The 17,443-nt window shown below is 41.0% G+C and overlaps 2 protein-coding genes across 13 annotated transcripts in view; one reads left to right on the top strand and one right to left on the bottom strand.

Annotated features, from left to right (window-relative positions):
• The window catches only part of axdnd1 (axonemal dynein light chain domain containing 1), a 344,655-nt gene that overhangs the window by 35,759 nt on the left and 291,453 nt on the right, over nt 1–17,443 (bottom strand). For all 9 annotated transcript variants that reach the window (XM_068037450.1, XM_068037454.1, XM_068037449.1 and 6 more), the window contains 3 exons: nt 16,451–16,579; nt 15,823–15,914; nt 11,799–11,944 (listed from right to left, as the gene is read on the bottom strand). In XM_068037450.1, coding sequence (XP_067893551.1) covers nt 11,799–11,944; nt 15,823–15,914; nt 16,451–16,579 — 367 coding nt within the window. The remainder of the gene's footprint in view (nt 1–11,798; nt 11,945–15,822; nt 15,915–16,450; nt 16,580–17,443) is intronic.
• Nucleotides 1–17,443, top strand: part of LOC137372938 (podocin-like) — a 122,278-nt gene that overhangs the window by 82,324 nt on the left and 22,511 nt on the right. The gene's annotated exons all lie outside the window — the stretch shown is intronic.

Here is a 17,443-nt window from a genome sequence, read left to right as displayed (position 1 = left end):
GAGGGTTGTAAGAGCTGGCTCCATGAAAATAGCCTGGCATTTTGGTTTTTAAATTTCTCCACAAATGTTATGGGATTATGTTCAGTGTATAAACCACCATCTCCTTATATCCATTTTGCACATAGATGTCAAAGTGCTGGAGAGCTAGTAACATTCCCAGCATCTCCTTTTCCACAGTGGAATATCTCTTTTGGTGTCGGTTTAACTTTTTGAAGAAGTACTCTATTGGTTTTTCAATGTCAGCCTCATTGCCCTGCAGCAGGATAGCACCTACTCCTAGGTCACTAGCATCAACTGCCACTTCAAAGGGTTTATTAAAATTGGGAGCTGCCAGAACTGGTTTGTTTGTTAATATGACTTTTAACCTCTCGAAAGTGGTTTGGCACTTCTCTGATTACACTATCTTGGCCCTTTACTGCAGTAAGTCTGTCAGTGGGACGGCTATACTGCTGAAGTGAAGAACAAACTTGCGGTAAAAACCACACATTCCCAGAAAATGCATGATTTCCCTTTCTGTCGTGGGGATGGGAAAATCCATCAGTGTTTGTACTTTTGCTGCCCTGGGCAGCACTCGCCCCTGACCTACAACATACCCGGCACAGACATGCTGGGCCAAGTGGCCTCTTTCAGTGCCGTAAACTTTCTATGATTCTATGCCCGAGGTAGGTCACTTGAGCTTTAGCAAACTCACTTTTTGCGAGGTTTACTACTAGGTTAGCTGACTGTAACCATTGGAAGAGGGTATCTAATTGGGCTAAGTAGTCCCCCCAAGTCTCACTGTATACTAGCAAATCATGTAGGTATACTACACAATTAGGTAGGCCTGCCACTACCTGGTTCATCAGCCTTTGGAAGGTGGCTGGGACAAACCTTAAACTAAAGGACATCACTCGGCACTGGAATAGGCCGTCTGGGGTGACAAGAGCTCAGAACTCCTTTTCTTGGGGTGTTGCGGGAACCTGCCAATATCCTTTTAGCAAGTCTATTTCTGTTATGTAGGTGGCATTCCCTACTCTATCAATACAGTCTTCCAGGTGTGGAATGGGATAGGAATCAGCTCTGGTCACTGCATTAACCTTCCTGTAATCAATGCAGAACCTTGTAGAGTCATCGGGCTCGGGCTCTAGCAAAACTGGGGAACTCTAGCTGCTCTGGCTAGGCTCAATCAGGTTGTTTTCTAGCATGCACTGTATTTCCTCCCAAACCTGGGTCAGTTTCTTGGGATCCATGTGATAGGGGTCATGTTTATTGGGAGGGGTCTCTCCCACCTCCACATCATGTAGGGTTAAGGTTGTGCACCCTGGTGTGTCCTTGCAGACTGCTTTAAATGCGGTGATCAGCCTTTAAATAGGAGAGCATGGTATCTAGGTTATTCAACACTTCGGTGTTGGCTAACCGGGCAGGAGGGGATTCAATTTGGGAATCCTCCAGGCCTTCCTCTAGCTGGTCCTTTTTGTGCTGTTCATCCACTTCCTTCCTGACTGATAGATCTGTGCTTTTCTGTCCCCTTCCCAGCTGTGATACTGTTTTAACATGTTAATGGGGCAGCACCTTTGTTTTTTTCATTCGGTCTGGGGTGTCAATCAAATAATTTACCTGGCTAATTCTTTTTGCCACTCGGTATGGGCCACTGAACTGGGTTTTCAGGGGTTCACCCTGAATTGGGAGTAGTAATAATAATACATGGTCTCCAGGCCGAAATGTTCTGGCTTTAGCATGATTGTCTGCTTGCCTTTTCATAGCTGCCTGGGAGGTCTTTAGGTGCTCCTGAGCCACTGCGCAGGTTCTCGTGAGCTGCTCCCAAAACATAGAAATGTAGTCTAACATGGCCCTAAGAACTTCTCCTTGATTAGTTTAAGAGGACCTCTCACCTCAAGTCCATAAACTAATTCATAGGGACTAAAACCGGTGGACTCATTGAGTGAATCTCTAGTGGCAAACAGGAGAAATCCCAGCCCTTTGTCCCAGTCATGGGGGTACTCATAGCAGTATGCCCTGATCATTGTCTTTAGGGTCTGTTGGTGCCCTTCTAAAGCCCCTTGTGACTGTGGGTGGTAGGCTGAGGACTTTAGCTGGGTTATGCCCAGATTTCCCATGACTTTTTGAAAGATCCCAGAAATGAAATTAGTGCTATGATCTGTCTGGATCTCAGCAGGCAGCCCATTTTGTAAATAGTGAGGAGGAAGGCCTTAGATTACAGAACAATATAGATGGGCTGGTAAGATGGGCGGAGCTGTGGCAAATGGAGTTTAATCCTGAGTAGTGTGAGGTGATGCACTTTGGAAGGACTAACCAGGCAAGAGAATATACAATGGATGGTAGGACCCTAGGGAGTACAGAGGGTCAGAGGGACCTTGGAGTGCTTGTCCATAGATCACTGAAGGCAGCAGCACAGGTAGATAAGGTGGTTAGTAAGGCATACGGGATACTTGCCTTTATTAGCCGAGGCAGAATATAAGAGCAGGGAGGTTATGATGGAGCTGTATAAAACGCTGGTTAGGCTGCAGCTGGAGTACTGTGTACAGTTCTGGTCACCACACTAATAGGAAGGATGTGATTGCAATGGAGAGGGTGCAGAGGAGATTCACCAGGATGTTGCCTGGGCTGGAGCATTTCAGTTATGAAGAGAGACTGGATAGGCTGGGGTTGTTTTCCTTGGAGCGGAGAAGGCTGAGGGAGGACCTGATTGAGGTATATAAAATTATGAGGGGCATTGAGAGGATAGATAGGAAGAAACTTTTTCCCTTAGCGGAGAAGTCAATAACTGGGGGCATAGATTTAAGGGAAGGGGCAGGAGGTTTAGAGGGGAGTTGAGGTAAAAACTTTTCACCCAGAGGGTGGTTGGAATCTGGAACACACTTTTGACTGGCCAAAACTCCACAAAGATGTGGTAAAGTTCTGTAAAACTTACCACACATGCAAGGTTACAAGGAAGCCCCAACCTGCAATAAAACCTGCACCCTTAATTCCCATACCGGCTTTTGGGGAACCCTTCAGCAGAGAGCTGGTGGACTGTACGGGACACCTGCCGAAAATAAAACCAGTACCTTCTCACCATTATGGATGTCGCTACCCAATTCCCAGAGGCCATTCCCCTAATAACTATCTCTGCAAAGATAATGGTGGAAGGGCTAACCCAATTCTTTACCTGATATAGAGTCATAGAGTTTTACAGAACAGAAACAGGCCCTTCAGCCCAATGTGCCTGCACTGACCATCAAGCACCCGTCCAAAACTAGTTCCACTTCCCCGCACTTGGCCCGTAGCCTTGTATGTTATGGCGTTTCAAGTGCTCATCTAAATACTTCTTAAATGTTGTGAGGGTTCCTGCCTCTACCACCCCAGATGTGCCCTTAATCCACTGGTCAAAAGCAAGCTGCTTAACTCTTTCAAACTCAAGGGAAGTTTGATCAGGCTGCTTCCAGAGGGTTCGGAATTTCTGGCGGTACACTTCTGGTACTAGTTCATATGCCCTAAGGATAGCATTTTTAGTCATCTCATAATCTGATGAACTTTCATCTGGCAACAGTGAATAACCCTTTGGGCTTCTCCTGTTAGCTTGCTCTGTAACAACAGAGCCCAGCTCTCAACCGGTCATCTCAGCTGTCTTGCAAGCTTTTAAAAAGTGACAAAAAAAAATGCTTCCACATCTCTCTCATTGAACTTTGGAATCAACTGGGAGAACTTTAAGAGCTCATCACATGGCCCTGAGCTAGGGGTAGCTTCCTCCCTAGCCATGCTTTCACTGGGGTATTGTGTCACCCACTAGTTAATTCAAGCTGCCTTAGCTCTCTTTCCTCCTTCTCCTTCTCCTTCTTTAAAATTCTCTCTTTTTCCTTTTCTTCCCTTTACTTTTCCCTTTCTTAATACTCTCTCTGCTCTTCCTGTCTCTGGAATTCTAACTCCAGTCTTCTCTGTTCTAATTGTATTTTTGTGAACATTACCCTGTCCGTTTCTGACTCTAACCCTGTTTCTGAATCTTCAGGTTCTCGTGAAAAATTGTTGGCCACAAGTCTTAGGATTTTGGATTTCTTAGCTTTTGCATGGAAAGTAATATCTAACTGCCCCAGCTACATTCCTCAACTCTTCAATAGGTAGGGCTCTTAAACTATCCCGAGTTACTTCACCCTGGCTTGGAAAGGTACTGGCCTCAGATGTGTACATGTTAGTACTCTAGCAGGAAAAGCCACAAGAAAACCTATATTGAAATTTTAAAAAAAATTTATATGGATCAATTTGGTTTCCCACTTCCAATTTCTCGTTTGTCATTGGGTTACAATCTCAGACTCTAGCCCCCAAATTTCTGCTACAGCCAGGTGAGGAGGGGGTCTCAGGCTCCCCTCTACCCTCCCTCTTATTTGAGTGCAACAGGGTTTATTCCTTTTTTAAACAGTGGTTGTGCTTACCACCTCAGTGAATGTTTTACCTTTTACCTTTACTGTGATTGTGAAAGAACCAATTGGACAGTTTTTCTTGAGTTTAAAGAGGAGGTAAGTTTGTTATACTTAACACTCTTACCCTATTTAAAAATACTAAAAATACGTTACACATTCACACAAACATTCACCTAAGAATCTCACACACACAAATAAAATACAGGAGGAAAAATAGATTTGGTGGTTTGATAAAAATCCAGAATAAATGGAACATAAATACAGTCTGTAAAGTGAATGATCCAGTAGTTCTCGGCTGAAGCTGTATTCTTGAAATTCTTGGTTGGTCAAAGTTTATTTTGGCTGGCTTGCTTTGCTCAGGGTTTTCCTGAAGTCAGAATCTGTAGTTGGCTCTCTTCCCCTGGCTGCTGGTGGTAGCGGTCTGTAGTTTTGGAGGATCCCCCAGTCGCAGATGGTTTTCAAACTTGATGTTTTCTGGGGAGAAAGAGAGAGAGAGAGAGGGAAGCACGCAGCTTTCTGCTGCTGCAAACTCAGTTACTGCTTGTCTTCTGTCTGTGTAACAATTTCCAGTTTCTTCAGAGATGAACAGATGGTCACATGGCTTTCTCAATCCCCTTTGTTTTTAAAGAAGTTTTCTGGACCTTCTAATGAAATTCAAAGTTCCACATGCCCCAGGATACCAATTCACACTTGGAGGGGGTTGGCTTTTTCAAAGTTAATATATGAGGATTGCCTTGACTGCCGTGCTAATGAAGCCATTTCAGGTAATTCAATCACCTAGAGCAAGCCATTGTCCTTGCCAAGCTTCTTGTTGGACTTTCTATCTCCAGCTCAATCCCCTGGTATTTCAGCTGTAAATTGTAGTGGCCATCTTGCCTATTAGTTTTTTAAAAGTTACTCTAGGATATTTTCCCATTAAAAGTCTAATGTAAGTTTCCAACCGATGAAATTAATATTTCCCATTTGACATATTGGGTTTTCTTGACATGAGTCAATCAAATTTTACTGCTTCTGCTTGTAATTTTACAACGAAAGCCCGTATTTTGGAAACTTTGTAACTTGTGAAACTAAGGTGTAAGGCCAATGGCCGTAATACAGAACACTAAGAATGATTAAGAAAGTGGGAGAGATGAGGGAAATCAAAAGCAGCAATTAGGTGACATCTTGCTTTCGGCCACTTCCAACCTTTCACTACTGCCTTTCAAAAAAAATCTATATAATTAAAATGACCTGTGGCTAATGCATGTCTGCACTAGCACATTCTCAGGCATTGTACCTGAAAAGTGTCCCTGGGGTAAAGACAGCAATTGGGTCATATAACTTCTATCTTTTAAATTAACCATGCCAATTATTTAAACTAAGCTTAAATTATAACCAGTCAAAATTCAGTTCCATTCCACTGACATGTAGGAAAAACTACTCATCAACAATTAGCAAACACCACAGAAGAAATTACATAATTCCACTTTTTTCCAAAGCTACCATCTACCAATCTGCAAGTTCCATAAAACTGGCTAAGGCGCTCAATTTTCTTTGTTGTTTGAGCAAGCATATTATTTCCTCATCTTCACAATACATATATATAAAAAAGCATGATAAACTATAAATTACATAATTTTAAAAATCTCTAAACTTACTCATAAGATTATGCACTGCATATTAGAAATGCTGCCAAGAAGCTTCTTTGTGTAGCCTGGGACTTGAGTTCTGCTCTGTTCCCAGAGCTTGAATTCCTTAACTCAGCTTGTTGATAAGTTCTGTGAGCATGAGAGAAGTGCATCACAGGAGTTGTAGTTTTCACCTCTCCTGTGGAATGATAATATCCAGAGTGCACTAACATAGCCCACATGATAAGACAACCAGGTGGAAAATGTACAAATAACAGTGAGTGATGGGGGGGAAGTGAAAAAAAATTCAGTACTTTATGCAGTTGTGTCACTGAACAGGAGTGCTATTTACACTGAGGCCAGTAGGGGAATGTTTATGAGGCGATTTAGTGCTGCATTCAGACTTTGCTACCAAAATCAATCAATGGAGCCCAACCTATTGCATAAGCAACTGAAGACTTGAAGGTGGGAATAAAAACTCCCTGCTGCAATGCTGCGAGGACAACTTCGGCAATAACTGCAATCTACCGTGAAAAGTAAACTGAGAAATAAGATTTGGAGGAGGGCAGAAAATATTGAAAATGCATACATATTTTCAAATGTAAATAACTGAGAACATAAGGTTTTAGGGTTAAGGAACAATCACAATTCTTAAACGTATTTTCTAAAATGGAAGGAAAAAATATTGCAAATATATTTGTGATGCCTCTGTGTTTCAGTGTCATGAAAATGTAATATTCTTACCTCATGTCTATCAAGTGATACACTATATCTGTAAATTTGTTGCATCACACTGGGCAAAGCACTGTTGTATTTAAGCTGCTGCTGACCAAATTAAGCAAACAGAAACCACGCTCCAGATCCCAGTTACCCAAGGAGAATGATATGGAAGGTGCTATGCATTTATAAAGTTTTAACAAATATACAAGGGCTCAAAATCACATTGATGTTATTATAGGTGTAACTAATAGTTACCACCTATTTTCTTCGAAACCTCTATCCTTCTTCACCCATTAACTTTCTTGGCATCACTATCTTCCATGATCTAAAATGGAACTCCCGCATCACCTCTACTAATGTTGCTGTGCCCAACAAATGGTTTTTCTCTTATGCTCCAAACACTTCTTTCCCTCACAAATCAACTCTCTATGTAGCCCTTTAGTTGAGTAGTGCTGACATATCTGAAAAGGTCCCTGAAACATCTTGCTTGAATCCCTGGACAGGACACAAGTAAAAGCTTGTTTTCAGGTGGGCAATTCCACTTTACCTTCAGGTTCCAATTTCTCTCTCCAACACATTTTTTAAAAATCTGTTTTATTAATACAACTATGGTCAGTGCTCTTCTGAACGGTCCTTTCTTGACCCTGTGAATCAGGGATTATTGAGTTCTACATACTGTTGCTTCTCTTAAAAAACCTTACTGTTTTGAAAGCAATCATTCCACAATTTCCTAACATATTTAAAATCCCCAGGACTTCAAAGTCCAAGGCCTTTCATTCCTCCTACAACCTCATAGCTTTTAAAATCAAAATCACTACTTCCTGATTTATTCCATCTCTTATATCCCTTTCAACCTTGACCAGAAGGCACCGGTTTAAAATTCTGCTTTCTGTTGAATTGGTAGATTTCAGCTGGGGCAGGAATTGAAGCTATACAATCGGACTCTGGCCCAGGATTGGAACAGGAAAAAATCAGCCATGGTTCCTATTCCAACCAATTGATCTCTGCTGGATTGTGAGAACATAGGATCATTAGGTAGGGCCAGGTTTGGTTTTGGCAGCAATGCCTCTTATGGTGGAATGCCCTATCAACACCCACTGTCTAAGCACCAAAGCATTCATGTAAATAATGGGCTGTTGGCACATGCGGAGCATTGACTGATCAGTCAATGTATTCAGGAAAAGAGGTAACAAAGGGGAGAAATGGCAACAAAAAAAAAATTCAAAAGTGAATCAAACTACTCCAAGAATTCCAGGTGCAGATTATAAAAAGTAATAGATATTGACTGTAGCCTAGCAGACTGCATTGCAGCACCAATATCAGTGTCATGCAATGTAGTTTCAAAGCCTGCACCTTCCAAGCTGATGAAATCCCATTCTCAGCCCTTTTGCCACAGTTGGTGCATAGTTGAGAGAAATCAGGAAAGATAAGGGTGAAAAATTAATTAGAAATAGAAGCATTCAAACCCTTATTAAGGAAATAAAAATCGGAATAGTGAGACAGTAAATGCCTCTGTGGAAATAACTTGTGTAACCTCAACTTATGAGTCACATTATTGTTAGTCTATGCTTCTAGTTTATGATGTTATACGAATCTGACAAGAGGTATGTGAGGTAATGCATTTTGGAAGATCTAATACAGGTGGGAAGTATACAGTAAATGGCAGAACCCTTAGGAGTATTGACCAATTTAGATAATGAATTTCCTTTAGTTTTCAGGTTTGAGTTTCCGATTGTATGTCAGCTACAAAAAAACAATGCAGATGTCAGATGTGAGTACATTCTGCACTATTGCAGTAAAAGGGTTGAGAGGAAAGGTATAATCCAAGTCTTCAGAATTCTACAAGGCATAGAGGGTGGTGATATGTGCATAGTGACTGTGAGCACAGATATAAAGAGTGCAACATCAAATCTAACAAATGAGAAGAGATTAGAAAATAAAATCCCTTGGAGACATAAGGATGTGAAATTGAATCACTGAAAAGCAGTTGATGCAGAGATAATTAACTCCGTCAAGAAATAGCTGGATAAAAATATGATTGGCGGTGGGATTGAAAATTATAAGACGGATACACATTGAAATGATCAATTACTCAAAATAACTGATGGATCCTGCACCGATTCAGTATTCACCAAAGAGAAGGACTTGGTGGATGATGAGTCCAGGGAAGGGAGTGTAGATAGTCTGGGTCATGTCGTTATCAAAAAGGAGGAGATGTTGGGTGTCTTGCAAAGCATTAAGGTAGATAAGTCCCCAGGGCCTGATGGGATCTACCCCAGAACACTGAGGGAGGCAAGGGAAGAAATTGCTGGGGCCTTGACAGAAATCTTTGTATCCTCATTGGCTACAGGTGAGGTCCCAGAGGACTGGAGAATAGTCAATGTTGTTCCTTTGTTTAAGAAGGGTAGCAAGGATAATCCAGGAAATTATAGGCCAGTAAGTTTTACGTCAGTGGTAGGGAAATTATTAGAGAGGATTCTTCGGGACAGGATTTACTCCCATTTGGAAACAAATGGCGAGAGACAGCATGGTTTGTGAAGGGGAGGTCATGTCTTACTAATTTGATTGAGTTTTTGAGGAAGTGACGAAGATGATTGATGAAGGAAGGGCAGTGGATGTTATCTATATGGACTTCAGTAAAGCCTTTGACAAGGTCCCTCATGGCAGACTGGTACAAAAGGTGAAGTCACACGGGATCAGAGGTGAGCTGGCAAGATGGATACAGAACTGGCTCGGTCATAGAAGACAGAGGGTAGCAGTGGAAGGGTGCTTTTCTGAACGGAGGGCTGTGACTAGAGGTGTTCCGCAAGGATCAGTGCAGGGACCTTTGCTCTTTGTATTATATATAAATGATTTGGAGGAAACTGTAGCTGATCTGATTAGTAAGTTTGCGGACGACACAAAGGTTGGTGGAGTTGCGGATAGTGATGAGGATTGTCAGAGGATACAGCAGGATATAGATCGGTTGGAGACTTGGGCGGAGAAATGGCAAATGGAGTTTAATCCGGACAAATGTGAGGTAATGCATTTTGGAAGATCTAATACAGGTGGGAAGTATACAGTAAATGGCAGAACCCTTAGGAGTATTGACAGGCAGAGCGATCTGGGCGTACAGGTCCACAGGTCACTCAAAGTGGCAACACATGTGGATAAGATAGTCAAGAAGGCATATGGCATGCTTGCCTTCATCGGTCGGGGCATAGAGTATAAAAATTGGCAAGTCATGTTGCAGCTGTACAGAACCTTAGTTAGGTCACACTTGGAATACTGCGTGCAAATCTGGTCGCCACACTACCAGAAGGACATGGAGGCTTTGGAGAGGGTACAGAGGAGGTTTACCAGGATGTTGCCTGGTCTGGAGAGCATTGGCTATAAGGAGAGGCTGGAAAAACTCGGATTGTTTTCACTGGAACGACGGAGGTGAAGGGGCGACATGATAGAGGTTTACAAAGTTATGAGCGGCATGGACAGAGTGGATAGTCAGAAGCTTTTTCCCAGGGTGTAAGAGTCAGTTACTAGGTGACATAGGTTTAAGGTGTGAGGGGCAAAGTTTAGAGGGAATGTGCGAGGCAAGTTCTTTACACAGAGGGTGGTGAGTGCCTGGAACTTGCTGCCGGGGAAGGTGGTGGAAGCAGGTACGATAGCGATGTTTAAGAGGCATCTTGACAAATACATGAATAGGATGGGAATAGAGGGATACGGTCCCCGGAAGTGCAGAAGGTTTTAGTTTAGACAGGCATCAAGATCGACGCAGGCTTGGAGGGCCGAATGGCCTGTTCTTGTGCTGTATTGTTCTTTGTTCTTTGATGGTGTCAGACGAGGCATGAGTAGAAGTTCTCATCTGTGGATGGCAGCCAGTCAAGATTGAATAATGGAGATAATAGCAATGGAGAGACCCATAGGAGCATTGTTTGATTATTTTTGAGTATTAGGCAGTTCTTTGCAGAACATTTTGTCAGGAAATAAATGGTTGAAGTAGACCCAGGAAAGAATGGATTTGCATACAGTTGTGGAGGGAGTGGGGTTGACAGGAAGGTTAGCCTTTTCACATTTACTATTTCTTATGTTCATACTGAAGGACCATTGGAAGAGTGAAATCAAAAATCTCATAAAATGCTCACAATTATATCAGAAGAATTACATCAAGATGTTCTATTAATGTGTGATGAGATTTAGCTCAGGATGTGACTTACATTAACCTACAATTAAATAAACTCTCTCAGCCAGCAGGTAAGTGACGTGTCACTATGAAAATTACATTTAGCACACTTGGTAGTCTTTAAGAACTTGACACATCATTCAATTTATTACTAATAACAGCTTTATTTAACTACAACTATAGAAATAGCAACATTATAACAGTTCGGTAGTAGTAATCATCATTAACATGGTTTCGCCCAAACACATTAATAGTTAATTTTTAAGATAGCAGCATGCACTCAAAAGAATTCAGAACACAGAAGAGATTTAGTATACTTTGAGGTCATCTCTAACTTTGTTTTACTAAAGGTACAACCTATTTTATGTAGAAGAACATTAGGTGGAGCATTGAACAATTCAGGAAGTTTTAATGATTGCTGATCTGGCTTTCTTTCGTTCTTATCTTTCGTTGTCTTCTTCTATGAGAATCATCTTCCTTTCTTCCCAAAATTTTCAATGTTCCAAAACCTTCTGATTTATGCGAACAATATTCAACCTTAAATAACTGAAGCTACTACAACTGAACATCACTTCTTATAATCAGACCAATAATAGCAGACGATATTTCGTCTGCTAGAGTTATGGACCAGAAATGATTAACTTGCATCCATCTATATGAACTTCAACTATTTGAAACTATTTTGTGTGTTCATTATTCTTGACAGTACAATTTCAGTTTCAACTGCACTAGATTAATTTCATTAATTTGAAATAATTAAATTTCTTAATTAAACCTGTCATTTGAGGTTCTCCAAAAGCAAGTAACAACAGTGATGTAATGAATAGCAGCTGAGCACCTGTAGGTCATGACGAGCAAATTCCATGGGCGATACATAAAGTTAACGGTGGCTATGAAACTTCTTGAATCTAAACTCACTTTTTTCTGGTTGCTGAAGCTCATCCTTTGCTTCTTTTGTCTGCAACTCTAGAGTCAGGTCCTTAATTTTATCCAAAGCCTCCTGAAGGCTATCATCCAGAGAAGTTGCTCTTTCCTCTGCATTCAGGGCACGCAGCTCCGTTTCTCTACCAAAGATAAAGATGTAGAGGTAATTATCAAAAAAGTACTAAAAGATACTAAAAGTATCAAGTCATGGGCGATTAGCAACTCAGATAATAATGGTCTATAGGAGCATGGATTAGACCTGACCAGATCATTACAAAATGACAAAATTTAAAAGGAAGTGCACTAAGCTATAGAATAACCTACAAAAGGTATGCCTGATTTAAGTGTTACATTACACAGTTCATATAGAATGGTTCAAAATATAATCATGAGTCTTTCCTGTAATATTCCATGAACTGTCAACCAGTTCCCCAATGTTTCAATTGAGTAAGGAAGTGAGCAGCTCAGCCATACAAACCAGAATGGCCTCAGGTTCTATGGTTGGTTTCTGCTGAGTTAGCTGATCAGTGAAGCCATGAAAAGCACTAAAATTGACAATGTGCTGTAATAGTTTTCAAATTAAATCAATTAGCAGTGCAAAAACTCAGAGGAAGTCTATGGGCAAGTGTAAGTGTAATGATCTCCGATTCCGCCCCTGCCTCAGCTCATCTTCTGCTGAAACCCTCATCCTTGCCTTTGTTGCCTCTAGCCTTGACTATTCCAAGGACCCATGGCCGGCATCCCATCTTCAACACTCTGTTAACTTAAGGTAATCCAAAACTCAACTGCTCACATGCTAACTTGCACCAGGTCCTGTTCACCAAGCACCCCTGTGCTTGCTGAAGTCTACTGGTTCCCAGTCAAGCAATGCCTCAATTTCAAATTCTCAACCTTGTTTGCAACTCCTCCCATGGCTTCACCCCTCCTTATTTCCATAACCTGCTTCAGTACTGCAAGCTTCTGAAATAGCTGCGGTCCTGCAATTCAGGCCATTTGTGCATCCCTAATTTTAGTCACTTCACCATTGGTAGCTCTACCTACAGCTGCTGAGGCCCTAAGCTCTGGAATTTCCTCCCTAAACCTCTCCACCTCTCTTTTCTCCTTAAAGATGCTTCTTAAAACCTGCCTTTTTAACCAAACTTTTGGTCATCTGACCTAATATTTCCTTTTGCGACTCAGTGTCAAATTCTGTTTGATAATACTTTTGTGAAATGACTAGGGATGCTCTACTACATTAAAGGCGCTATATAAATGCAATTTGTTGTTTTTGTTGCTGAATGGCTGGCACTGTTTGTTTGCTGCTGATCACAAAATCCAGCCCATTATGTATGCAAGTTGAGAAGTTTACTGACAATATCTAGACTCACGAAGAATGGCCACTTGGGAAAAGTTTGCAAGTCACCCAGGGCCGTTGAAAATGTACCCCAGTAAAAGTCAAAGCCTTCAGGAAACGATTAAGATGGTGGGGGGGGGGGGGAGGGAAATCAGAGGAGAAAAGAAAAGAACACGACAAACATTGAAAGTAAACAAGCATCACAAATGCATTCCTAGAACAGTCTAATCCTCTTATTTCAAAGTTGCTTAATTCAACTTGAAATTATGCATAATACATTCCATGTAAGGTTTTTGCATAATTCAAACTAAAATTATTGAATGACACATCACAGAAGGAGGATATTCAGCCCATCGTGCCTGTGCCAGCTCTTTGAATGAACAATCCAATTAGTCCCACTCCTCCACTCTTTTTCCATAGCCCTGTAAATATTTCCTTTTCAAGGATCTAGCTAATTCCCTTTTGATAGTTACAACTGAACCTGCTTCCACCACCCTTTCAGGCAGTGCATTCCAGATCATAAGGACCTACTGTGTAAAAGAAATACTCCTCATCTCCCACCTGGTTCTTTTGCCAATTATCTTAAATCTGAGGCCTCTACTTACCAATTTACCTGCCAGTGGAAACAGTTTCTCATTATTTACTCTATTGAAACCCTTCATAAATTTGAATGCCTCCATTAAATCTTACCTTAACCTTCTCTATTCAAGGAGAACAATCCCAGTTTCTCGAGTGTCTCCACATAATTTAAGTCCTTCATCCCTGATATCATTCCAGTAATTCTCCTCTACACTCTCTTCAAGGCCTTGACATCCAACAAGAATTGGGCACAATGCTCCAGCTGAGACCTAATTACTGATTTATGAGAGGCTTAGCATAATGTCCTTGCTTTTGTACTCTTTGCCTCTACTTATAAAGCCAAGGATCCCATCTGCTATTATAACAGCCTTTTTATCTTTTTCAGCTACCTTTAAAGATTTGATTATGTGAATCTCCTGGCCTGTCTATTACTGCACCCCTTTAAAGTTGTACCATTTAGTTCATATTGCCTCTTCTCATTCTTCCATTAACACAATATTAACTCCATTACCCTCACCAACCCTCTCATTACTTCATTGACGAACTCCATCAAGTTTGTCAGACATAACTTGCCTTTTTAACAAACCTGAATTGACTGTCATTTATTAACCCATGTTTTTCCAAGTGACAATTAATTTTTTCCCAGACCATAGTCCCTAAAAGTTTCTTCACCACTGACATTAGGCTGACTGGTCTGTAGTCACGGAGTTTATCCATCTTCCCATTTTTGAGCAAGGGTGCAACATAAACAATCCTCCAGTTTTACTTCCTTTACAGTTCTCTTCTGCATTTTCTGTACTCTGCTTGATTCTCCACTCTATTATGAATCTGAAATTTATCAAAAGCCTCCCTTTTCTGTTTTATTTTAATCTCTATTACCTTTATTCATCTAAGGAACTCTGGTTTTGGATGCCCTTCCTTTTTCCTCATAGGAATGTGTCTGTACCTGAACTATTTCTACCTTGAAGATCTCCCATGGTTCATTTACTGTTTAGCATATCAATATTTGTTTCCAATCCACATGGGCCTGATCCCTTTTTAACTCACTGAAATTAGCACTTTTCCATTTTAGTAACTTCACCTTTGATTGCCCTTTGTTCCTATCAATAACTACTCTAATCCTAATAATATTGCCATCATTACTTGATAATACAACTTTGAATTAACAGGCAAATTATATAACAAAGCTACGGCAACTAAAAAGTAACTTTCACCATCAGTATCCTTTAACAAAAATCAAATAGTTGAATCAACAACAGTAGAGATCCATTCACTTGTGGATAACAGAAAGCTGAATTAAGAATGGAACTCATACATTGTATATCTATACTACATGCTTTCACCCTCTATTGCTTTTTATATGGTGCACAGACATCAAAGTCATGCTGAATATGATACTCAACAACTGAGACAAAGAAAATATTGCAGAAGTAACACCTCATCCACTGGACAGATAAATTGTACACAGAGTGATGCATTTTCTGTTTAAACCAAGGTTCATGGAGGAAAATTTAAGCTATTTTAGTTACGCATTCAACAAGGTTGCATTGATTGATTGACTGCCTTGATCAATTGATCAGCAGAGCACCTAATGGCACATTAACCACATCAATATGCATTCAAGAGGCCTTTAACTGGTTTCTTGAAAGGAATACCTGATCTGGCTGTGTGACATAGTTAACTGGAATACTGTCAAGCAGGAAAATGCTAGCTCAAAAGATCCAGACATCATATGGCCTCATACTAGGAAGATAACTCAGTGTTCCAAAGTGCCACATTCCACACTAGCAGTTAAAAGCTGGCTTCAGCACACAGCCTTAGCATGATGAAAGCAGTATGGAAAATAACCAGGGTTGTTGAAGCACAGATTAGGCTGCAAGAAATCTATTGCCTTTTGGTACTCCAGTGCAATATTCCCAAGTTTTCCTGTACTCTCAGCATCCACAAGGGGCAATTTCATAAGCATTTGTTCTTGTTAAAGGTTGTCTGGGATTGCACTCTGATGTTTTTTACCACCTGAAATAATGGATTAAATAATGCAACACATGTAAGCAAGTTTTGCTAGTAGTGAAGTTGAATCCAGGAGAACTATAAAGAGTTACTCACATAAGTTGCTGCTGTAACATTCCCATAGAAGTCAATTCCTCATATGCCTTCACTGACTTGGGGTTTGTAGGAACAACAGCATCGATATTAACCTGCAATCAACGTTCAGTATTAAGTGAACAGGATTGAGGGTAGAACATGAAGCATTGGATCAGTATTATTTAGGTGCATTTTTCTATAGAATGAACAAAGTCTGATTCGCTTCCCATCCAGTATGTAATGAAGAGCAGGCTGATTTTGCTTTCCCTGATTTTTGTTAGGCAAGGGCATTAAGAGTTACAGAACCAAGGCAAGTTGATGCAGTTAAGATACAGATCAGCCATGATCTAAATGAATGATGGAATAGGCTCGAGGGCTAAATGGACTACTCCTGTTGCTACTGTGTTACTAGCTTGTGGATTCTAAAATAAACTCATTGACCTCCAACTGTGATGGGTTAATTTGAATGTAATATAGTATATATGGTATACATAGCTTAGTTCTACATCAAGCAGTATATTTCGCAACAGCCATGAAAGCATTTCTGTCCTTCCTCTTCTACACCAGAAAGGCTGATCAAAGAAATCACAATGGCTGCATTTTTTGTAACCATCATTAGTATTATCATTAGTAATGGTTAAGTTCTTACCTTTGCAATCGGAACAGTGGTTTCTTTCAGGTCTCTCTCATGGATATTGGTATCATCACCAATGTATTTCAGGATGGCTTTGCTGTGGCTCTGAAATGCTTGACCTTTCTCCATTAGAAGACTGTGATCCTACGCAAAGTGTTACAATCGTTAGAATTCAACCGTTTTTTGTCCTAAACTTTCCTTTGGACTGAAAATATGTACGAATCAAAGTAGATGTCATTGATGAGACATATGCAATAAGTGAAAAGTTAGTGGGCGAAATTCAGATCGGTAGCACCCTTTGTGCACTACTGATACCACTCGGTGTCCAAAATGGCGTCTGCAGCACATGTGCACACTTTTGGGGTAAGTCGTGCTGAATGTCATATTGGTGAGGGTGTTAACGTGTGCGCAGTGAATGGCCACAGGAAGTATGCAGAGCAGGTGGATCATGACTTCAATCAGCATGAATACTGATTTAACGCCAGCTGTGCCATTTTGGAGATCAACTCACCAGCTAACCTTGCACAGATGAACACACAATCAGTTGAGGGAAGGACCCCCAATGCAACCACCAGTGCTATTTAAGGGATCATCGACTACTTACAGGTTATTTGCTCATTGGGTTTTTTCTGTCTGTTGTTTCGATTATACAACTGTTCGGTGCTTTTCATAGTTGTTTAAAGTTGCCAGTTGCTCCCAGACATGGGTGCAATAGTTGGCATTTCCCTTGGAATACAGCGTGACTTGGAGAATGAACAGAGGCCATGCAAAGCAGGACAAGCTGCTAGAACAGTGAGGAGGAGAAGGGAGAGGAGGGCTCTCAGCAGATGGTCATATCTGTCCAGGGTGTGCAGGGAGCAATTCTCCTACCTAAATCTCAGTGAGGAACAATGGGGGGAATTTTATGCTCGTCCCCACAGCACCTTTGGAGGCAGGGAGTGCAAATAATTGGGTGGGATGATGGCAGGTGGGGACCCAGCTACCTTCTCGTCTACACCAAAATTAAAT

This window comes from Heterodontus francisci, chromosome 8, assembly GCF_036365525.1.
Source record: "Heterodontus francisci isolate sHetFra1 chromosome 8, sHetFra1.hap1, whole genome shotgun sequence".
In the NCBI taxonomy this organism is placed as follows: domain Eukaryota; kingdom Metazoa; phylum Chordata; class Chondrichthyes; order Heterodontiformes; family Heterodontidae; genus Heterodontus; species Heterodontus francisci.
This window is presented reverse-complemented; position numbering and strand designations above follow the sequence as displayed.